Below are 23863 nucleotides of genomic sequence, written 5' to 3' on the forward strand. Positions count from 1 at the left end.
GCCTCTGTCTAAAGAAAAATTGGAGGCATTGCACCCATTAATTTAAGAACAATTATAAGTCAAACATTGTTCTTTTCATCAGTCCATGGAATATACCAATATTGTCATAAGAAAAGAAATTTAAAAAATGGAGACTCTTGTATGATCTCCATGAAGTAAACAAACGAATCCAACCCATGAAACCACGTTAATTTGGCCTCCCAAATCCAAATTTAATTTTTATGATGTAAAATAACCCCATCTTGTGTTAGTAATATGTAAATCAAGCCTTGCAGCCATTTAATTATGGAGCAGGCCCTCAATTTTAAATGAAATAGCATAAACAAATATTCTTAAAAATTAGGAGCTTGCCTTAATAAAATAAGCAAGTCTTTAAAAAATAGTAAACTCCTCCTCATTCTGTGCCACAAAAAGTATAGATTGCACTTAAATATTCTGGCATCATTAATAGATGCCAAAAATCCACAAAGTACAGTAAACAAGCAGCCACCCTGCCAAAAAAGTCAAATGTAGTATACCAATGCTCCTAACTTTGCCAAGACAGACATCACTCCAATAGTTCAAACAGCAAAACCAGCCCCCCACCATAAACAGCTTTCCTATATGCTGTTAGGTGAAAAAGCATTTAACACAGCAAAACCACAAGCTTATTATTCTAACCATCAAACATACGTTATATTTAAAATGTGATGCCACATTTCTGGCAATAAGAAGCTCCTAAAGCGCATAGTTTTAACAACTGCACAAAATGCAGTATGGCTCCATAAGCATCAACCACCTTAAAGAAAGGACCAAAAAAATTATTAGCAAGTTTTCCTTTAAAGTAAGTCTAACAGCCCAACTTTGTGTTAGCCTCCTCTTTTTTGGGTATTAGTTCATCAGAACAAAAAACCATGATTTGCCCTGTGGTACAATGCCACAGGCAAGCCCTCAAAAAACAATAAATTCCCCTTCATTCTGTGCCTTTTATAGGTACAGATTGCATTTAAAGTTTTTGGCATCACTAGTATATGCCAAAGATTTGTAAAATATAGTAAACCAGCTATCACCTTAAGAAAAATCTTATAGTAAGAAGTCCCTAAAGTAAATTTTAAGTTTTAATTCCTGCACAAAATGCAGGATAGCCCTGCGAATTCCAATTACTTTAAAAGCCCCCAAAAGCTGCAACAATAGCAGCAGCACTGACCTTTTAGTTTTGCCCAGTGCCCTTAAGAAAACAGTTCCATTTCCCAATTAAAGATGAAAAAACATCATAACCACAGTCATTAGTAAAAAGATTTTATAAAGCACCAACAACCAATGATGAGCTATAAAACGCGATAAGCAAACCATAGCCATCGTTTTTCAGTGTTTTGTTGTTTTTTTTATTCCACACCCTTTAAGACAGCAACCACCAGCCATTTTAAGTTTGGTAAGTTTCCATAAAAAAAAATCCCAAACTTTTTTCCCCATAAGTTGAAGTTACTATAATAGTTTTCAAACTTTATAGTATCTCACATTCCACATCCTTCAAAACTGCAGCCATTAACCATTCTACCCATTAGTAGCAGTCATTATAGCATTTAAAGTCATGTTATTAAGTTTTATGTTTTTAAATATTAAAAGCAAACCGAAAGTCACCAGCAGTTTGTTTAATTTAGCTGTAAACCACAGTGTTCCCAAACATAGATAAGAAATTGTAAACAACCGTGAAAGTCTTGCTGTGTTTACAATCACAGAAGAGAGGGGAAAAAAGTGCTCCAACAGGTTAATTTTTCGGTTTGCAAGCCTCTTCAAATTACTATCTAAAGAAAACCATATCAGATCCCCCAGATCTTGTATAAAAAGATACCAGTCAATTTAGTTTTTTTATAGTTTAATGTATATGTATAAATGATTAGTAAATAATATTTTAAGTTAATTGTGGTGGTTTAATTACATCAGAAAGTTCAGAGTTTAAGATCTCACAAAGAAGGTAAAAGCATGTAAGTTTTAGCAACAGTTATGTTGCCTGTTGAAGGTTAGAAGTAAGTTGTGTGATGGTTGTGAGAAATGAAGTCATGTGAGCGAAAGTGAAAGTGCAATGCCACTGTTGAAAGTATGTGATGTGTAAGATTGAACAACAGAATTGTTTCTAGTGAGAAATATAGGTATTTCAAAGAAAGAACCCCACTTTGTAAAAAATTTTTAAAAAATAATTAAAATGAGGGATATGATAATGATGTGTTTGTTTGTTTGATTAGATCAATATATATTTTAGAGATATTTCATAGGCTTAGGAGCCTCCCTGTTTTATTAAATGAAATATAATTGACAATGTAATTGTTTGTTTGTTTGTTTAATATTAGATGCGGAAAGGATTCACCTCTCAAGAAAAGCACCGCCCACAAAAAGGCAAAGTATTGCCTTTTAGCCAAAAAATGAAGTAACTAACCCATATGTTTAAACAATTGTGAGACCCAAAAAAGGGACAGGCTCAAACCCCCAGAATTTAAGGTAGGCTCTATTATTGTGTTTAATTTTACAGAAACACTTAGTGTCACCACAAAATCAGCCAGGAGAACCAAGGCCTGAAAAGAAAAAATCCAATTTCCAATTTCCAATTTTCAAACTTTCAACTGCAAGAACAAAACTCAAAACCAAACCACCCGGCAACAAGGCCTCAAGCCTTGATTACCTTCCATAACAGCAAAAGACAAAAAGGAAGCCTAAGCAAAAAGCACATCCCATTTTTATATTGACATTTAAAAGTTCAGAAACAATTGTTTGTCCTGATGGAAAAAGGAACCAAAGAACTTTTAAACAACAGTTAAAAATGCCATGGCACAATCACAACCTGCACACTACAGCAGTTCCGAACGAATTACAAAAGACTTATCTGATTTCAGTATGTAAACAAAAAGAACTCAAAGCCATAACAACTCTGTATGCCCATGAAAACCAATTCAATGATGTGTTATTATTTTTTGAAAAGTCTATGTATGTGATAGCAAAATTTTTAGAATTATTTTAGCCAATTGATTAAGTTTTAATGTTTTCCCTTGTTGTGATAGATTTTGTATTTTGTAGTGTTAAACCTTGTATATAATAACCCCATAGCGTAATTTAGAAAGAAAAAAAAGGGTGAGATGTAGTATTTACATACACAGGCACTAAGGTTTAAGATGTCTTAGCATATTTGGCATCAAGGATAGTCAGGCACGCCTGCGCAGTTGAGCACGCTCAACCTACCTTGAAAATATGTTGGGTCATTGAACTCTGTGCCTGTGAGCAGCAGAATGCTATGAAGGAGAATCATATCTAGGAATGTGTTTGTGGTTAAGCTAGAACTAGCTAGTAGGCAGCCAGAATGAATCTTAGCATCTTTGTGGAAATTTCCCTACTATGTAACCTTATATCATGTGTTTTGAGACTTAATAAAAAGCTGGGTCAGAAGCTGGGAGACTTCACTTCTTCCTTGATTTCACTCCTGCTCCTGCTTCCAACACTTTCAACCTTTCTGAAACCTGTGTCTGTTGTCTAATTCTTGCCATGGCTTCTCTGCCACACCAACGCAGCATCTCAAGCTGCTTCCCAAGTAGCACCAAAATGTGACTTTCTTTGCCAGAAAACTGCCAGATACTTTCAATGAGGCCAAACTGATCACTTTCAGCATGTTGGTGTTTTGCAGTGTTTGGGTGTCCTTTGTGCCAACCTATCTGAGCACCAAGGGAAAATACATGCTGGCCTTGGAGGTCTTCTTCATCTTGGTCTCTAGTGCTGGATAGTTGGGTTTCATCTTTCTCCCCAAATTCTTGTGGTGAGACTCCAGTTGAGCACCAAGGAGAATTTAGTAAGAGAAAAGAATGTTGTTACCTGACAGACGAGCTTGAGTACCTTTGTCCATAGCATTGTGCAAAAAATACTTGAGATATGTCCATTTTAAAAAATACAAATTCATGTGACTTCCTTCAATATTTCCAGCTGTTCCTCCTTGGATGTAATTCTGAGATTCATTTCAAATTTCACCACTTTGACATTTTAGGGTCAATCTAACGTCTCATTCCTCCCTTCTCCTCCAAAGTGCAGTCATCTGCTTTTGTTATCCTAGGCCAATTGCAAATTCTAACTGCTCCAAAAATAATAAATGATGATGATGATGGTGAACTGGATCTTTAGGTAAATTTATTTCTTTATTGTGATTTCCTGCTTGTCCTGATGAACATGCAACACTCAGAGATCATTATGCCTTGAAGCAACAGGCTGAAAGCCAAGATGGGAGAAATAGTCAAAGTGATACAGTGCTGGTCTTGACATATCATGAGAGCTTTATTGTAGCATCCTGGTAAACTGAATGAGCTAAGAATCTGGATTTGCCTGGGGAGATACTCCATTTACATAAGACATTCCCTCTCTGCCTTAGCTGCAAGTGGGCATACTAATTATTGAAACAACAGCACAATCCCATGTGTGAATATGCAAAAGTACCATTAAGCTCAATATGATGTGCTCCCAGGGAAGTTTTTATAGGCTATCAATATGTTCCATTGAATTCAATGGGACTTATTTCTGAGTAGTCATGCACAGGGTTATGTGAGAGCAGCAGTTCACAAACAATTTGGTTTCTGGAACCCTTTACACTCCTAAAAGGAGTCTCTGCATGTGTAGTGTCTCGGGTAGCCCCTGAGCACCTGTGCATTTACAGAGTGCTGCAGCACCAAATGCCTTGCAGACATTTGAAAAGGTTTCTCAATGCAGTCATCTTCCAGGTAATTATCTAAATCACTGCCTTCCGTTAGAGAAGTCCCAGGATAATCTGAAGCCACCTTCCAAATTCATAACAAAAACAGCTGACTCCACTCGGGAGCCGAGGATAAAATGTTCATTTAAGCTTTTGAAAAGTCATCTACACGAGGCAGATGTCGGGTATTCACTGCATACAGCCAGGTGTCTGTCGCTTGAGTATGAAGACTTCATGTGAGAAACTTGGCAGTGGGGATTCGCTCAGCCCCTCTACAGTCATTTCTCCTCATGACTGAGGATTGTGTTCATAGTGCCTCATGTATGGAAGTCACTGGAAATTGGTTGAATGCTGTGGGGCTGAGATTCAGACATGCTGCTGTTCAGATGGTGCTGCTGCTACTGCTGCAGCTGCCTTATGGTGTCATCAACCACTGCCACTCCAGGGGGGGTTGGCAGAAGAGCACACATCAGCCTCCAGACGTTACTGTCGGAGTCTTTGCCTCTCTCGCAATTGTTGACCAGAAAGATCTCTCCTTTAAAGAAACTCCAGATGCGTCTTCTGTGAATGGAAAGTAAGTTGGGTTGTGGTTTGGATTAAAATTCAGTGTTGGAAATAAAGAAAAATTACTCGGGATTACATAGTTTGGGACTGGTGGCAATAGTGGGGCAGTAGTGGTGGCGTGGAGTGAGTTCAAGTTCACATATGCAAAAAGACCTCAGCAACTAGAGAACTGGAAGGTCAAGATGAATACTAAATAAATATTGTTATTGTTATTATTTTTATTGTTATAATTAACAATAATAGGCTAAACTCTTTCCATGTGCCCTGCTCATTATCCTTGTGCGGAGAAGTTTTTTGGTAGGAAGGAACAGAACATTTGGTTATGTGAGCTGCAGCCGATGCTCTAAAGTGGTTTTGCTAGTGGGTGTGCTTTTAAAGACACGTGGAACATGACCACACATGGAGGAAAGCTAATATGCCTGCAGGTTCCAGTGTGGTGGTCAATGGCACAACTTAATGGAATGACACATTCCTCGTGGGACACGAGGCTGACTGTGTAACAATACATCACTTTTATTGTGGGGATAATAATGCAGTAGCAGAAATGTGCAGTCAAAATAAAAAGCAATACAGTGTATCGGATATTTTCAATCTTTTTCAGCTCATGGCACACTTTCAGGGGTGTAAAATGGTAAAGACTCACCATGGGTTCTTGGACAAGACACACCCAGCTGCCAGTCAGAGTGCTCACATCACCCAGTGGCCTAATAAATGACCCTCCCCAAATGGCCACAGCACACATGCAGACCATGCGTGGCACACCAATGTGCCACTCACACGGGTTGGAAATCGCTGCAATGTATTCACTACTCACTCGTACAACTCGGCATAATCTTAAGCAGTTGCTAGGGCTGCAATCCCATAAACACTGACCACATGTTCATATCATATGTTGAATGCTTGGGGCTGATCTCAGGCCTCCCCCTAAAATGGTTCCAACCTAGACAAGAGTCCTGGACTCAGACATGTCAAGGAGAACATGATAGAGGTGCTAATTGTGTCCTCAACTTGGATGCAAATGTGGCAAGAAGCTAGAGAGGCTTAGTGAGTCACTGTCCAGGCTTGTCAAAGGTGATCTATCTGTATCTGCTACAGGAGTTTGAAGAGTTGCAGGAATCATGGGGCTAATTTGCCAAGACTACTGACCCAGTGTTATCCGCTGATTGCACTTGCAATCCTTCAGCCAAGGCTTGGGCTGCAGAGATGCACAGGCCCCTAGCACAAATGGCTGGAGGCCCTGAACGCGGAAGGAGTGCAGATCCCCTTCCAGAGCAGGTGGGTCAGCAGAGGAGGTGCTCCGAGGAAGGATCGGGCTGGGAGGCATGTCGAGGGTGAGCCTCAGTGACAGTGGTGGTGCCAGGATGCTAAGCCCCCAGATTGGGTCGAATGCAGTCACTTGGATCTACTCAGATCTATTTCAGCAACAAAGCTGGTTTCTTAAAAGCCGGAAGAGTTTAAAATGTAGAAGGAAATAGATCAAAAGAGGCAAATGGATACTTGATTAGAGAGGCTTTGTCCAATCCCACCCCCCGCCCACTGAAAAATGGAGATGCACATTGCATGCTCTGGGGGGGAGTTGGAGGTTTCTGGTGGTGCACACACACGGCCGCTAGGCATTCACGCTGGTGGCTCCACTGCATGCACTGTCACTGCTTGTGTAGTGGAGAGAGATTCCAGTGGTGGAACACTAGCTCCATCAACAGAAGGTGCCCATAGGATTGGTCCCCAAGGCTGCATGGCTATTCACATTTACCTGGAAGTAAGCCCCATTGAGCACAATGAGGAGATATGCATACAGTGGCAAAGTAAAGACCGTTAGCGCTGTTTGTGCTATCGGCCATTGCCCTGCCCCACCTCGTGCGGGCAGACTGAGGGGGCTGGCTCCCATTGGACCGCGCAGTTTGGCGCGGTGGGGGCTGAGCTTATGTGGGCAATTCCCGCCTGCAGGAGTTCAGTCCTGGGAGCAGCAGCGATGCAGGGCAGGCGCGCGCAAGAGGCTCTCCTCTTCCCTCCGTGTCCTCAGCACCCAGCGAGGCTGCGAAGGCAGTGATATCGGGCGGGAGGGAGGCTGGCTGGAGGAGCACTCCCAAGGAACCACGGCAGTAGTGTCTGGGAGAAGCGGGGGATTTTCTTTTCCCCGTGTTTGAAGGCAAAGCAGCAGGCGGGCGAGCAAGGACCCCCCCGCCTCCCCCTCTCTTTGGGCAGCCACCCGAGCAGTGCCTTTGTAGTGCACCCGAGGCTGCAGGACCCCTTGCAAGGGGCGAGGGGTGTGCTGGGTGCCCAGGCGCTTCAGTAAGGGGTTGCTGGAGCAGGCAAGGTCACACCCCACTCTGCCACCTCACAGGCAGTCTTTTTTGGGGGGGAGGGCTGCTTAGGGCTGGTTGCCCCCCCCTTTTTTCCATGAAGGTTGGTAGCCACTGCTCTTCCATAAGAGGAATGGGCTGGTGGTTGAGGGTGCTTGGGTTTGGGAATACAATAAAGCTAAGAAGGTCGGCTATGGTTGAGTTTTGGAGGGGAGACCTAGAATTGGATAACATAGTGTTTTTCCCCCTTTGCTTTCCATAACATTCAAGTGCAGAACTCCCCCCCCCCCATTTATTTAAAGGCTGGTATAGTGGCACTGCTTGCTTAAGTTGCTACCATGCATAAGAAAGCCCAGAAAAAAGGTGGGAAGGTGCCTAAGCGCCCCCCACCCAAGCCGATGGAGCCTGCCTCATCTTCCGATGAGTTGGAGGAAGTTAATGAGCTGAGAGCTTTGGTGGCATGTTTTGGGGCATGCCCAAAGGAGAAAGCTCTCCGTAGAGCTGGCTAGGGGGACGGTGGTGCTTCTTCAGGGTCCCAGGCGCCTGGGCGTACATTTAGTAGGCCAGGGCGTGGGTCTAACCTAAAGTCAATTTTATCCTGTGGAAAAAGGGCCAAGGCCATGGTGGTTGCTGAGAACTCTTCTGAAGGTGAAATGCAGGTGTCCGGGGAGTTGGAACAGTGCCATTGGCTGCTCCTACGGCCAGTGCAGGTGAGGTCAATTCCAGCGAGCATGATGCCGTTGCAACGGTATGGGGGCAGGGAGAGGCCTCACATGGTCAGATCTCACCTCTGGCCCCACCTCATTCAAATGGATGGCAGTGGTGGTGACCGCAAGGAGCAGTTGCACAAATTTATCCGACTCAGCCCTGGGCAGCTGGAGGGTATTATGGGCATACTGGCACAGCTCCTGTTGCTTTGGGTTATGGTGGCATGCCTTCGGTATCACCTACTATTCCTGGTCCGATGCCTTCCCCGTCCCTGGGGCAGCTGGTGGGCCCACAGGGCCCCTGGTTGGGGGGCTGGATTGATCACTGAAGCAAGTGAGTGCCCAGGATCTCCTATGGAGATATTGCTCTTCCCCTGGGTGGACACCTAGCTCTAGCTGTTAAGGAGAAGATATGGAGGGGGGAATATGTGGACATATTCAACCTCTTGCAGATGGAAGCCGAGCCAGTTCCAAAGGTGGGTGAACCTTTGAGAGACCAAGAGTTAGTTCGTCGTAGAAAGATAGATAGGAACTGGACCAACTGGCTGAATGGGTTTGTGATATATGCATCAGTGGTGCTGCAAATGTACCCCAATAAGGCTACAGCCTTGTTCAAGTATCTTGACATAATCCATTGTGCTTTTCGTGATTATTCGGGGCCCGCTTGGCTGTCTTATGACCAGCACTTTAGACTGAGGGCATCTCATGACCCCGCCCTTCATTGGAAGGATCCCCAATGGGAGTTGTGGTTGCAGCTGGTCGTGCCTTCAAAGTCAGCCATGGGTGACCATTTGGACAGTCTCCATCTCATTGCCCACAACTGGTATGATCATGTTAGGGCACCTAGTGGTGCGCAGGGGGTTCAATACCCGTGCACCTGTTTTGAATTTGACTCTTCCAGTAGGTGTAGCCAGGTTAACTGCAACTTCCTGCATGCATGCGTCCAGTGCGGGGCAAAGCATGCCGTTGCTGCCTGCCCCATGCTTGGGTGGTCACGCCCTGGATCAAGGGGTACCTTCTCCAGTGGAAGGAGAGGTGGAGGCCATGCACCTGCAGTTTCGGGAAAGGGGGCCAATGCTGATTAGGTTTTCCACATTGTTTGCTTTATTGATTGATTACCCCAATAGGTCGGCTGCTCAATATTTAACTGGAGGTTTTTATCAAGGTTTCCGAATTCCGGCACCGCCTCCTCTCTGCCACACTTGGGCGAAGAATCTCCGCTCTGTCTGTGTTATGGAGGAGATAGTTCAGAATAAAATTAAGAAGGAGGAGGGGGTGGGTCAAGTGGCTGGCCTGTTTCTTAATTTGCCCTTGCCTAACTTGCGGGTGTCTCCCCTGGGCGTGGTCCCCAGGAAGGCCCCTGTTGAATTTCGTTTGATTCACCACCTTTCATACCCCAGGGGTGATTCTGTCAACGATGGGATCCCCCATGAGTTGTGTTCTGTGAGGTATACTTCTTTGGACCAAGCCATAGCCCTTTTGCGCAAATGTGGCCCCGCAGCTTTAATGGCAATGGCAGACATTCAGTCCGCCTTTCGTCTCTTGCCAGTCCACCCAGTTGATTTTTGTCAATTGGGTTTCCACTTTGATGGTGCATTTTATGTGGACAGAGCACTGCCGATGGGCTGTTTGGTTTTGTGTGCAGCCTTTGAAAGTTTTAGCACTTTCCTCCAGTGGGCGGTACAATCCAGAGTTGGGTCTGGATTCACCGCCCACTATCTTGATGATTTTTTTAAGGACCATGCTGGATCCAGCGCCTGCCGCGACACCTTGGCGGGCTTTATTTCTTTGTGTGAGGATCTGGGCGTCCCTTTGGCTCACGATAAAACTGAGGGCCCCACCACTTGTCTTACTTTCCTTGGATACGGTCCAACAAACGAGCAGGCTTCCTCAGGTAAAACTTGAAAGGATTGTGCAGCTATTGAGAGCTGCCATTTCATCCCATAAGTTTACATTCCGGGAGTTGCAGTCTCTGGTTGGGCACTTAAATTTTGCATGCAGGGTAGTTTCACCTGGCAGGGCTTTTTTGAGGTGCCTCTGTGTTGCAATGGCAGGTTTGAGGTGCCCCTACCATCGTCTTAGGGTTACAGCTGAAAGGCGGGAGGACATGCATTTATGACACAAGTTTATGGAGCATTTCAATGGAGTTTCTTTTGGGAGGGAGCAAAGGCTTTTAGAAGCGGAGCTCCAGATCCAATCTCATGCTGCAGGTGGCCTTGGCTTTGGGGTTGATTTGGGGGCTGCTTGTGCGCCGTACCCTGGTCGGCATCTTGGAAGTGCGACGGCATTTGTAGGGACTTGACTTTTTTTAGAACTAATCCCAATTGTAGTTGCAGTATTTTTATGGGCATCAGAATTTGCTAATTCTGCTGTGAAATTCTGGTGCGACAATCAGGCAGTGGTGCAAATAGTGAATAGACAGACCTCCAAATCTCCCCAAGTCATGCGCTTGTTGAGGGTTTTTGTTCCACACTGCCTGCTTAAATACACTTGTTTACTGCTAGACATGTGCCCAGGGTCCAGAACAGCATTGCCAATGTGCTCTCTAGTTTTCAGGAGGAGCATTTTCGGCAGCTGGCCCCAGAAGCTTCCCTGGACCGAGAGCCCAGGGAAGGAGGAGTTCAAAATGATAGAGCCCTCCAGTGGGATGATTGCATGTTGGAGAGGGACTCTGATCGCCTTTGCATTCGAATGTCCAAGACAGATCAGGCAGGTAGGGGGCATCTGGACACACTTAGGTCGCCTACTGTGAGCATTTGCCCTGTCAGGGCCTTAGCTGCATATCGCGCTTTGGCCCCACCAGGCCCGGGCCCCCTTTTTCGCCACAGCGATTTTTCCCCATTAACTGTTGTGCAGTTTAGAGTTCTTTTCCAGAGGGCCATCAGGCGTATGGGCCTCCCTCCAGGTGAGTGTAGTCTGCACTCCTTTCGAATTGTTCTGGCCTCGGCAGCAGCGCAGCTAGGCCTCCCAGTTGCGGCCAATCAGAGGATTGGTAGGTGCACTCCAGGGCCTTCAAGTATTACGTGAGGTGAGGCTGCCCGGCATTGTTCAGAGTTCTGTGAGTATGGTTTGGGACCCTTCTGCCCCTCAAGGGAGGTCTCAGTGGCATTGTGCCTTCCTGGGGGCCGTGTGGCTCTGTTTTGTTTTGGGATTCCTAGTTGGTCTCCTGGTTTCTGCCCTGAGGGGAGTTGGGGCATTTTGCTGGTTATTGATTTGTTTTTCTCTTAACTTGGAAGGTCCTCAGTGGCTGACCCCAGTGCAGGTCCTCATCTGCGGGCACTCTATCGTTTTTGGGGCCAGGAAGCACACCTTGTCCACCAGCTATGGCTCGCAGCTGGGGTTTAGCAGTTCTGCCAATATCAGCTATGCAACCCAAAGAGGCATGCGCTGGGGACAATGCCTGCCCCTGGTTTGTCAGTTCACACCCTTTCACACCCTCCTCCTCAGGTAATCTTGATCCATTTAGGTGAGAACGACCTGGGCCAGAGGACCTCTAAGTCCTTGAGGCTCCAGGCCCATAGGGACTTTATAACATTGCAGGGTTGGTTCCCAGGAGTTGTTATTTTTTGGTTGAACCTGTTGCCCTGTAGAGTGTGGCGTGGCACTAGAGTGTGAGGAGGATTGATGTCACCAGAAAGTGTGTCAATGATTACCTGGGGAGGGTTGTTGCGAGTTTGGGCAGGACCGTTATTCCTCACCCAGTTATCTGGTGGGATTGCCATGCCTTCTTTCGTAGTGATGGTGTTCACCTTTCTTCTTAGGGCTACGATTTGTTGTTAGCAGATTGGCAGCAGGGCTTGCGTAGCCTATTTTTGGATGGGGAGAGGAGGGACAAGCAATAGGCTGTCCCTCCCTGTGGCGTGATGCGTGCGGGGCGGGGTAGGTAGGGCAACTCGGTGTCCATCCAGGGCAGTAAGGTCAAGGGGGGCGAGCCAGAACAACCCACATGATGCCCATCCGGCTCGAAGAGGTAGGCTGGCAAACCCCCCTGACTGGTCTGGCTACACTTGCATGGTTTGCCCAGCGAGTCAGCTGGCCAGCTCCCCTGCCCCCTTTGGGAGTGATGTAGACAGGCTGTACCCAGTCGATCGACTGGTGGCAGCCCGAGTTAGTTGGTTCCACCTTGAGCCCCAGGGGAGATAGACGGCTAGATTCGTTTCCCCCAATTTTAGGCCCCTGCATGCCGGGGGGCTAGCCCCCTGTCCCCATCTAGTCCTGCTGCTGTTTTGTGTTGTTGTTGTTAATAAAGTGGCCCTAGTTCAACCCCAAAAACCTCAGCCTGGCATCTTATTTGGGGGGGTCAGGGGTAAAGAATAATAGAATCATAGAGTTGGAAAGGACCTAATAGGTCATCTAGTCCAAACCCCTGCCTGGAAGCAGGAAATCCTCTTAGAGCATCTCCAAAATAAAACAAAACCTGTTTTTAATGAAACAATCCCTGCACTATAAGGGGATCTGTTTGTCACTTTCTACCCTTGAAAGCCATCAAGTTATGAGCAAAAAGCTGTTCCATGATAGAAACAAAACACACTACTGCTCAAGCCTGCCTTCCCTTCTCAGGAGGTGGGGAACTGAGGCTCCACTTTCCTCATTGGCTTATTCCAGGAGAAGAAAATGGCATCCTGTTCAACCACCCATAAACTATGGGAAGATGAGTGGACACATCCAGCAGGCAGGGTGACCAGATCCCTACTGACATGTAACTAGCGTCATATAGTTATATTATTTTCCATCTCTTTTTCTTGTTGGACCATCAAAAGATGTTACCAGGAATTCCTTGCCTGTAACTGGGCATAGCGAGGACTAGAGGGTTCATGAAAGCAGAGCTGCATGTGGGCCCATCAACTTGCTTTTAAGCACGAGCAGGGGCTATGCAAAGAGTATGAAGCATTCCCATTCACCATACTGAATATGAACCAGAGCCTAAGACTACATGATTGTCTCATTTCAGCATAATTCCCAAGTACTTCCATCATCTCTTTGCCATGATGTTTGCCAGGTTCGAAATCGAGAAAGATGTCAACCTCTTGACAAACAAGACATTGAATTTTTTATGGTTTGAAAATGCTAACAATGCCAGGGGGTCCTGTTCTGGAACTATGCGTCTCCTTTTCACAGATCAAGGGCATCCCCTTAATTACATCTGTAGCAAGGAAAAGGAGCTCATTGTCATCATTGGGGGGCTCATTCCTCAAAATTTGAAGCTGATGCCTCACATCTTAAATATCTACAGGATCCCACAGGTATGTATGTTTCATAATCAGGAGAAAGGTACGGCCGCTAGGATTGCTAGGAAAGTAGACCATCTGGGCTACAAGTGAGGACAGAAGACCATTCTGCCCATTTAGCACATAGCTTGGAATGCTGATGTCTCACATCTTCAATATCTACAGGATCCCACAGCTATGTGTGTCCCATAATCTAGAGAGAGGTACAGCAACTAGGATTGCTAGGAGAGCAGACCATGTGGGCTACAACAAGTGAAGACAGAAGACTCTGCTCTGCCCATTTAGCACATAGCTTGGAGTCAAATGTTAATCAAGTGTTGTGTGAGAATGTCAAAACCTGACTAAATTTTTAAAAAACCACTTTAAGGAAGGAATAAATTGTACTGAATTAGCAGCAAATGTATGTGGGAAAAATATTTTCTCCAATACCTCTTCATGGAGGCCTCCATGAAAGCCCCACATTGCAGGATGTAGTGCATAATCCAATGACAGCTGAATCAAAGCTGGAAAGTTAGACAGGATTGGGTCCTGAGAGCCCAAGCCTATGCCTGTCTACTCAGAAGTAAGTCCCATGATAGTCAATGACACTTGCTCCCAGGAAAGTGCGGAAAGGATTGTAGACTGAAGAACTTATCCTAATCCTTTTGGTCATCCTGCCCAAAACACTACACCCCAGTAAATTGAGACTCCCACATTTTCTGTACAGGATAAAGTACAAAAAGTTCTACTATATAACCTGCCAGGCATGTGAGAGAGGACCTTTTTATTTAGGAATAATGGGAGATGTTTGTCTGCCCTAAAAAGCTCATTGCCTTTCCCCTTAGATCAATTATGGCTTCTTTGACTCTGCACTGAGTGACAGAACTCACTTCCCTTCTCTCTACCAGATGGTCCCAAATGCAAGATCTCAGTACACTGGGATTGTTCGACTGATTCGGCATTTCAAATGGAACTGGATTGGCCTCCTCGTTTCAGACAATGACACTGGAGAAACATTTCTGAGGACTCTCATTCCCAGGCTCCTCCAAAACAACATTTGTGTGGCTTTTACAGAAGCTCTTTCAGTACTAAAGACGTTTGTGAAAGAGAACAAACCCTTTTATGACCGTTTAGCAGGAGTAAGATCTATTGTCTCTATGTCCAGGAGCAACGTGATTGTTGCTCATGGAGATTCACAATCTATGGAGAGTTTGCAAATGGTTCTAGCAAGTTATGAAAATGCAAAGCAAGACCCAACAGAGAAAGTTTGGATCATGACATCTCAGTGGGATTTTGCAACCGTAACAGACTCGCATTTTTTTACACCAAAATCCTTCAATGGTACCTTGTCGTTCGCACTCCACACAAAGGATGTGCCAAGATATGAAAACTTCCTTAAGGCCATAAATCCGTATCGATCTGTGTTTTCTTACTTGTATAATTTCTGGTCAGCTGCATTTCTGTGTTCATTCCCCATATTAAACTTTTATGTACCAAACACAAGGATCTGCACTGGGAAGGAGAAGCTGAGCAGTCTCCCTAGTTCTGTATTTGAAATGAAAATGTCCGGTGAGAGCTACAATATCTACAATGCTGTTCATGCCGTAGCACATGCTCTCCATTCCATGTACTCTTCAATATTCAAGCATAGATTAAAGGGACCTGGAAGCACAGGGGATGTTTGGGCTGTTCAACCATGGCAGGTAGGAGTTTCCTGTAAACCTCTACTGTGTATGGTCACGGATGGACTTGGATCCACTCTTGCAATGCAACTGGACTGAGCTAGAAGTGACACAATATTTTCACTTTCGTTTGTCTAAGCCCGAGTCCTTTCCATTTGAAAAGGGACTTAATTTAGAGGAGCAATAGATTGAAGAATTACTATTGCGGTTATTAAATGAATTGTGAATTCTGGTGGAAGTGGGGACTGGGAATAGGAGGAGGGGGTGAGAACAACTCTGAGAAAGTTTAACTATGCAAAGTTTATAATAATCACATAGAAAAAAAATGTTCTCGGGGGCTTTGCTTGTATGCAGTCTTTCAGGAAATGTTCACAGTATTTATTTTCAGGCCCTGATTTTTATTCATTTCATATCATGACTACTATTGAAAATAATTTTGTGATATACAGTGGGAGGTGTCAAAAATATATGCGCCACAAGTGTCCAATGACCTAGCCATGCGCCTGCATGTATAATCACAGTCTCTGCCTTGCCAGGAGGCCAAGGTGCAGATTCCAGTGATATCAAAAGAATTACTGCTCAACATTTGACCCCAGTGTTTTATTTTTTTTGTCCTCCAATCAGCTTCACCATTTTCTGAGAAACGTTCGCTTCAACAATAGTGCGGGCGAAGAAATATTCTTTGATAAAAATGGGGAACTGGCCACAGGTTTTGATATTTTCAACACCATCACATTCCACAATCTGTCTTTCCATAGAATCAAGGTGGGAGAGGTGGACACCTGGGCTCCTGAAGGAGAGGAGTTTGCCGTTAATGGAAGCGCCATTGTGTGGAATCAGAAGTTTGATCAGGTGGGAAGGATCTGAATGCATTTTCTGAGCTATAGTTCCATAGTTGCAGAAGAAGTACTCTTCAGCAGATGCCTGGGAATGCATATTCCTGTACATGATGCACTTACGCTGAAGCAAGACCTATTGTATTCACTGGGATTTACTCTGGATCTGTTAGACTTCTGTGGTTATCATAACAGTGATGCAAGAGTAACACCGACAAATGGGGCAGGCTTGTTAAAATGTTTGCGCTTGTAGAATAGGATGAATAACCATGGATAATACATGCAAAGCTCGTGTATGCCCAGGCATATGATATCCATGCTCTTTTGTCTGTGTGTTTATCCATATCTTCCTATGAATTGTGAGGTTGTATTGAATATGGTGAAGAGGTGGTACGAAGGGTAAGTAACCTTGGAAGGAAAACATCAGGATTCATATATAGAACAATATTGTAAAGACACTTATTGGGTCTACAGCCTGCCTACGTAAACCAGCTTGAGAAACATCTGGCAAGAAACATATAAATATAGATGTAAATCAATCAGTATATGAGGAGCACAAGTGGAATATAGATGTTTACAGAAACGTGACTTATATGTCATTACCGTATTCTCATGCAAAACAAAACAAACTTCACAGCAGTGAGAAAACAGTTGTTTTCCATATTAAACCACTTTCCTTTGGGTCTTTTGAAGATGGTGCCCCGATCTTCATGTACTGAGAGCTGCCATCCTGGACAGACAAAGGTGGCACGCCAGGGAGAGCAGATCTGTTGCTATGACTGTGCTCAGTGCTCTGAAGGGAGGATTTCCAGCCAGCTGGGTAAGTGAAGAAGGTGATGCTCCATCCAATCGGTGTTGCAGAAGTTTGTGGAAATGAGCTGCTCAAAGGTCTTCCAGCCCAATCTATGCTTTCCCAGCACTCAGAGGAACTGTGGCGTCAAGGAACTATTGTCCCCTTCCCCCTTGGAATGTCTCAGGTTCCGCTATGGGGCTTCTCATGTTTGCACCAGCTATTTTGCTGGCATAGATGTGAGAACCTTCATGTCAAGCTATTAGGTCGGACGCAGAGGATAGGATCTGGCAGAGGAAGCCACTGCCGCTCCAACATCCCTCCCACCCCATCTCTTCCCCATTCCCCCTTCCCCCGCTCAGAATGCCATCCCAAAACCGAAAGGCCATACCACTGCCTGGTGGTCCCACATATCTCCATGCGGTCACATGGCATTCTACCTATTCCAAGGGTGCCGTAAATGTGCTTTACGACATGTTCACAACACCCAGTGCAAACACTGGAGCTCAGCACCGGTGCTATGAACCTTTAGGATTGGACCCTGAGGGCCCAATCCTCAATTCATCATACTGATGCAGTCAGTAAAGCAGCAAATCAGCAGAACGTATGGCCCAGTCCTATGGGACTGTGATGACAGTGGGGCAAGTGTCTACTGTTGTAAAAGGTCCAGTGATGGCGTGAAGCTGGTGCCACCACTGGGCCAAACCAAGCATCTGCTTCAAAGCAGTTGCAGATCCGGAACCACATTGCTGCAGATGCCGGTTCAGAAGTGCGGGCATGTTGTGGATGGGGTGGGGTCAGGCCAGGGAAGAGAGGAGGTGGATCCTGGTGGCAGCAACATGCACCAGTATCTAATCCTTGAACCTGCTGGCCGGCTGTTTGCCCCCCATGACAGCACACACTTCCTAGGCACAGCACAGCTGACCTTTGGGTAAAGCCTGATGCCAGTTTTACTAAAGGTTAGCATGGAAAGGATACCTGATTGTGTTACATACAGTGATGGATGTAAGGAAAAATTTGAGTGATTTATTTTGTATATATTAATTGACATGCTTTATAATATGATCGCACTGCACTGTTGCCAGACAGCCTAAGGTGACACAGACACACTTTGAAATATTGAATCTCTGCATGTTTCTCATAGATGCAGATCATTGCAGTGACTGCCCAGAGGACCAGCATCCAAGCAGGAACCAGGATCACTGTATTCCCAAAGCCATCACTTTTTTGTCCTATGAAGAGCCCTTGGGAATCGTTCTGACTTCTTCTGCTCTGCTGCTCTCCACCATCACACTTGTGCTCGTGCGGAGCTTCATTTGGCACAGGAACACCCCCATTGTCAAAGCCAACAACTGGAACATTACCTGTGCCCTGCTGTTCTCCCTGCTGTGTTGCTTCCTCTGCACATTTCTGTTCATTGGGCAGCCCATAAAGGAATCCTGCATTCTCCGGCAGACCTTGTTTGCCATCACTTTCACAGGAGCTGTTTCTTCAGTGTTGGCCAAAACCCTCACTGTGGTCCTGGCCTTCATGGCCACCAGACCAGCCAACAGGATGAGAAAATGGTTAGGGACGAGATTGGCCATGTCCGTCATCGTGGCATGTTGTCTGATTCAAACTGGCCTCTGTGCAGCGTGGCTGGCAGTGTCTCCCCCCTTCCCAGAGTTTGACGCGCACTCCCTGATAGGTCAGATCATAGTGCAGTGCAACGAAGGCTCAGTCTTCATGTTCTCCACTGTTCTGGGCTACATGGGATTTCTGGCCCTTGTCAGTTTTGTGGTGGCTTTTTTGGCCAGAAGTCTGCCTGATACTTTCAATGAGGCCAAGCTGATCACCTTCAGCATGTTAGTCTTTTGCAGTGTTTGGGTGTCCTTTGTGCCAGCCTACCTGAGCACCAAGGGGAAATACATGGTGGCCGTGGAGGTCTTCTCCATCTTGGTCTCTAGTGCTGGATTGTTGGGTTTCATCTTTCTCCCCAAATTCTTCATTATTGTGTTGAGGCCCCAGCTGAACACCAAGGAGAACTTAGTAAGGAAAAAGAATGTTGTTACCTGATTGAATTGCTTGAGTACCTTCGTACGTAGCATTGTGCATGAAACCCATGAGATATGTCCATTGTTTTACAGAAACTCATGTGACTTCCTTCTCTATTCCCAACTGTTCCTCTTGGACATAATCCTGAGATTCTTTTCAACTTTCACCAATCTGACATTTCAGGGTCAATCTAATTTCTCATTCCTCCCTTCTCCTCCAAAGTGCAATCATCTACTTTAGTTATCCTAAGCTGTTTGTAACTGCTAAAAAAATAGTAAATTGTTATGAAGATGGTGAGCTGCATCTTTAAATTGATTGAGTGATTGACAGCCTTCATGTTCTCCAGGTCCAAGGAGAAATACACGGGGGCCGTGGAGGTCTCCATCTTGGTCTCTTGTGCTGGATTGTTGGGTTTCATCTTTCTCCCCAAATTCTACATGATTGTGGTGAAATCTGAGCTGAACACCAGGAATCAGATTGTAAGGAAAAATAAATTTGGTCCCTGACTGGCCTTCTATTTTCTCTTCATACTTCTCCTCCCATTCAAGTTTGTGCCTTGCAATTTTGTGCAATATAAACTTGTATTGTATTTGTATTGCATTTAGCAGGTTGCAACCAGTGAGAATAGATAATAAATGAGGGTGAATTGACTCATTTTCCTCCCAGATGCAGCAAAATATGTTCTGTTGATCCCTTTGGGGGATGAGACTTAGATATGCTTCTGTCAAGCACCAGACAGTGACATCTGACCTGACAATAGAGAAAGAGATTTCTGTCCAGTAATGCAGGACACTGAGGTGGTGCAACATTTGTGCCATCAGAATTTCACTTATGGCAGTGGATGGCTAAATGGCACCCATTGAGGACCAGGGATGAGCAATCACGGGCCCTCAGGTCACAAATGAACGTGTCTTGATGAGCTCACTCCTCAAAAGTTCTCACAGGATTCTAGGGGAAGAACAGGTCTAGAATTTGGTTCATAGGAGACTTGATGTATTTCCTGTGACATTGAGATCCATGTGGCATTGGTTCATTCCTTCCCAGTCTGAACTGTGATGTTTTAGTTGACCAACAGCCTCACAATCTCAATGAGTCATGGATGGCTCCTTTTCACCTGCTTTCTACACCAGTATAACATGTCTGTCAACACCCTCCACCAAGTAATCTCCAATACTCAGGTTATTCTGAATCCGCTGAACTCCACACACACACAACCATTGGCTACGAATCAGACAAAAATGATTTCTTTACCCCTGCAGATAGTCAAAAAACTTCTGGTCTGCAATGACCTGTCCTATAATCATAATAATCCCTGCCTTCAGCTCCTGAAAGCACCAGGGGCAGACAGCAGCCACTGAAGAATCTTGTAACTAAAACCCTTGAATTCTCCTTGGGAGCTGGTGATCTGCTTCAATCCCTTTATAAAGCCTCTCTTCAAAACAATGTGCATCATGTAGATTTAGGAGGCTAAGCCTGAAATCCTAACCACACTTTCCTGAGAGTATGCCCCATTGAACAAAACAGAACTTACTTCTGAGTAGACCTGGTTAGGATTGTGCCCTAACTGAAGATAACCTTCCTCAGTGGATGTTTGGGAGTTAGACATGGTGTAAAGGTCCTGTATCCCTCACCCCTTTGGCTGTCAAGGTTGTTTCCATAGTTTTGTTTCTTTGTCTGCAAAGGCCGATGGTTGTGTGGCCCCAGCACTGCCAGTGTCCGTGTCACCTTGAAAGTCTTTGAGCGCAATTGAGACTGAGACCAAGATATGCTCCTGTTCAGGCTGTTCTCGTTGCTGCTGCTGCTGCTTTTGCTTCTGCCCCATGTTGTCAGCAAGAACTCTAAATCCAGTTGGTGTCTGCTGCCCGACATTCAACGCAGCCTTCGAGATTCTTCTTTCGATGATCTTGTCATTGGCGAATTTGTCCCCCTCCGTGTTGCTGAACTGAAGGAGGTTTCTTTCAGCAAAACTCCAGATGTGTCTTCACTGGAGGCTTAGTAAGTAGCTCTCCTCTGCTTGAAAGATGTACCAAGGGCCACATTGGCATTCCGGTTCTCCTGCTTCCCATGTATGGCTGTGTGGTCATAGCGCTGTGAGCATCCATGTCACCAGGAATGCCTTTGAGTGCAGTTTGGATGGTGGCCTCCTCTTCTCAGCCCCATCAATACAGCTGTGTGTGTTCATTTTAATTCTCCTAGTTGCCCTGATAAGTAGCCTTGAGTCCCTGTGATTTCTCTGAGGTGATGGGGAGAGTTAAAACCAAGGCACAGTTTCCAGTGTGGTAGTGAACCTGTGTCTGGTCAGTTCCAGTGCAGACTGGAGGCTGGGACTGCATGATATATTCCTGAGATGTTCAAGAGAGTCACACCACATATTGAAATCCGTATGGACGTCCTATTAGACCTGATCATCACTGAGGTTAAATACTCTTCTCCTGACAGGGACGTTTCTGATCATTTTCTTTCCCCATTGATTTCTGTAGTAAAGAAAAGGTGTAGAGCGGTGGGGGGGGGGGGGAAATTCTAAAAATAATTTAGATAATGATAATAATAGAAAGAAAACTAGAATTTCAAGGAGAACACCAGTCTAGAACCCTTGTCCTTCATATACTAGCTTTCTGCCTGCGTAGATTTTATTTTTGTACAGAGGAGCATATGAAGCGGCACAGCCAGGCACAGAATTATTTCTGTACTGAGAGATGCATCTGGTCTAAGAGGCAGGAAGGCAGTGAGGATCTGTTACGCTGCTGTCAGAACAAAAACCAACCCCAACACCAACGCCCCACCCCATAGGTTGGTATCTTGCGTGTCTGTGTGTTGATTGATTTAATCACCTGTTCCTTAATTGTAAAATTTACTGATTCGTTTGGGCAGATTACAGCAGTGACTAACAAATGTATCTGATCAACTGCATCCCTCAAAAGAATCAAAACCAGATTTAGGAAATGGAAAGGATGTGGGGAAACAGCAGTAGACAAAAGTAACACAGTAACCATCTGTAATGTCCATGGCGGGAGGAGGCCACTGCCCTGGGGTCGGTACCGAGCGCGAGGGGCTTACCTGGTCGAGGCGTGGTGGTCAGCGGTGAATTAAGGAACGGGAAGCATGCAGGGCAGCTTTACACAGATGGTTTAATTGAGTCAACCTCTTTGCATTCATGGGGGCTCGTTACTTCACGGCCCCCCTCAGTATAGGCTGACTGGTGTCATCATCGTCGGAGCGGCTCAGGACCCGGTCCTTCCGGTTCTTTGGAGATTGTAGCCTTGGCCTCCCGGCCCGAGTCCCTCAGCCCTGCGCCCTGGCTCTGGAGGGCTCTGCCCCGGCTCTCCAGAGTCAGGTTGGCTGGCCTTGGGAGGGCCCACGGTACCTTGTTGTTGGCTCCCTTCTCAGTTAGTCCCCCCTGGTTTGTAGTAGGCATCAAGCGTCCGTCTTGACAACCACCTCTCAACAGGGTACATCCTCTGGGTCTGGGCAGGCCCTGGGTCAGGGAGGTCTCTGCCCCAGCCTCCTCTCTGTAGAGCTGACTGCAGCCCCCTTCCTATGGAGGCCTTTCTCCTTTTCCTTTGGCCTGGGTCACCTTCTCCCACTGGCTTCCCTCTGGCCTTCCACCACTCTGGAGAGGAGCGACCCCCTCCTCCCTCTCCAGCTCCCTTATGAGGCTTACCTCAGGTCTGCCTAACCCCACCCTTCCTGCCCACATGTCTTCCTGCTCCCAGCTGTTCCCTGTCCCTACCCCCATGTAGGTGTCCTGCACGGGTCCCCAGTCCTGCTGACACTCGGGGCTTACTCCCAAGGAGGCCTTGACTTGGTGTCACCTGGGCTGAGTCCAGGTGACACCATCTTTTAACAATGACAGCGTATTTATGAAGGTTTTGCCCTAGTGCTGCATATACACAGTAACAGCTTCTAAGAGTCAGAAAGGCCATGGTGGGTACATTAATCCAGCAATGTGCATTGGGACCTCACACTGCATGCAAATCTCATTGCAGCATAATTCCCAAGTACTACCACCATGTCCTGGCCTTGGCATTTGCTGTGAGTGAGATCAACAAGGATGCCAGCCTCTTACCCAATAGCACATTGGGATACAAGATCTATGAAAATGCTTACAATGCCTTAGGAACCAGCTTTGGAACAATGTCCCTCCTTTTTACAGGACAGAAGAACCCCCTGAACTACCACTGTGGTGGGAACAGGAAGCTGGTGGCCATTGTTGGAGGGCTTACCCCCCAAAACACCAAGCAGATGCCCCATATCCTACTTATCTATAAGATGCCACAGGTATGTGCAATTGTCTATATGGAGAGGTGCAACTCCAAAGAAATGAGATATTTCTCATCTCTTGGATCAAAGCTAACTGCACTATCTATTCCAACACACACCTTCAAATGTTGATGCCTTCTTTCTAAAAGCACTTTAAGAAAGGGGGATCAGAATGGGATAGTGGCAGAGGTGAGGAATTAACCTGTTCTCTGCTCACATCATATACAAATTAGCCGAGTGTTAAACTCTTTATTTGGAAAAGTATGGGGGGGAGGGGGCTTTGTGGTGAAGAAGCTGCAAGAAACCAGGGATCCAAAATTTAGACTTTTGCACCAGCTTTAGAGTGCCATTTGCCAGAAGCACCAAGGGAGTTCCCAGGCAGAAGGATTTATTGACCTGATTTTACAACACTGCAAGGCCATTCTTATAAGTACCAGAGCTATTACTGCAACATGCCGCTGAGTTGCTTTGGTGAACCAAAGGTGCCTCTGATCTCTTGATAGTTGGGGTGTTCCAATTCATTGGGATAGTTGGGGTGTTCTAATTCCAATTCATTGGGAAGTGAGTAGAGGGAGTATGCATTCCCACTACAGGAGTGCATATATGTATCTGTAACTGCATTGGGGTGGCTGATGGTATAAGTATCATGAAGCAATATGACAATTCTCCCCAGAAAACCTCTTCTGTTGCTTTTAGGTGCTGCCCCAATCCACATGTGTTGAGAGTTGTCGTCCTGGCCAGAGCAGAGCGGTTCGTCAGGGGAAGCCAGTTTGTTGCTATG

The 23863-nt window shown here is 45.7% G+C and overlaps 2 protein-coding genes across 2 annotated transcripts in view; both read left to right on the plus strand.

Moving 5' to 3' along the window:
• The window catches only part of LOC136654037 (zinc transporter ZIP2-like), a 141439-nt gene that overhangs the window by 108515 nt on the left and 9061 nt on the right, over window positions 1-23863 (plus strand). The gene's annotated exons all lie outside the window — the stretch shown is intronic.
• Window positions 8187-18843, plus strand: LOC136651206 (vomeronasal type-2 receptor 26-like). The gene is made up of 6 exons (XM_066627394.1): window positions 8187-8276; window positions 10011-10167; window positions 11510-11720; window positions 15921-16014; window positions 16692-16818; window positions 17933-18843. The coding sequence occupies exons 1-6, from the start codon at window positions 8187-8189 to the stop codon at window positions 18841-18843; spliced, it is 1590 nt and encodes a 529-aa protein (XP_066483491.1).

Source organism: Tiliqua scincoides, chromosome 5 (genome assembly GCF_035046505.1).
Source record: "Tiliqua scincoides isolate rTilSci1 chromosome 5, rTilSci1.hap2, whole genome shotgun sequence".
Lineage (NCBI taxonomy): Eukaryota > Metazoa > Chordata > Lepidosauria > Squamata > Scincidae > Tiliqua > Tiliqua scincoides.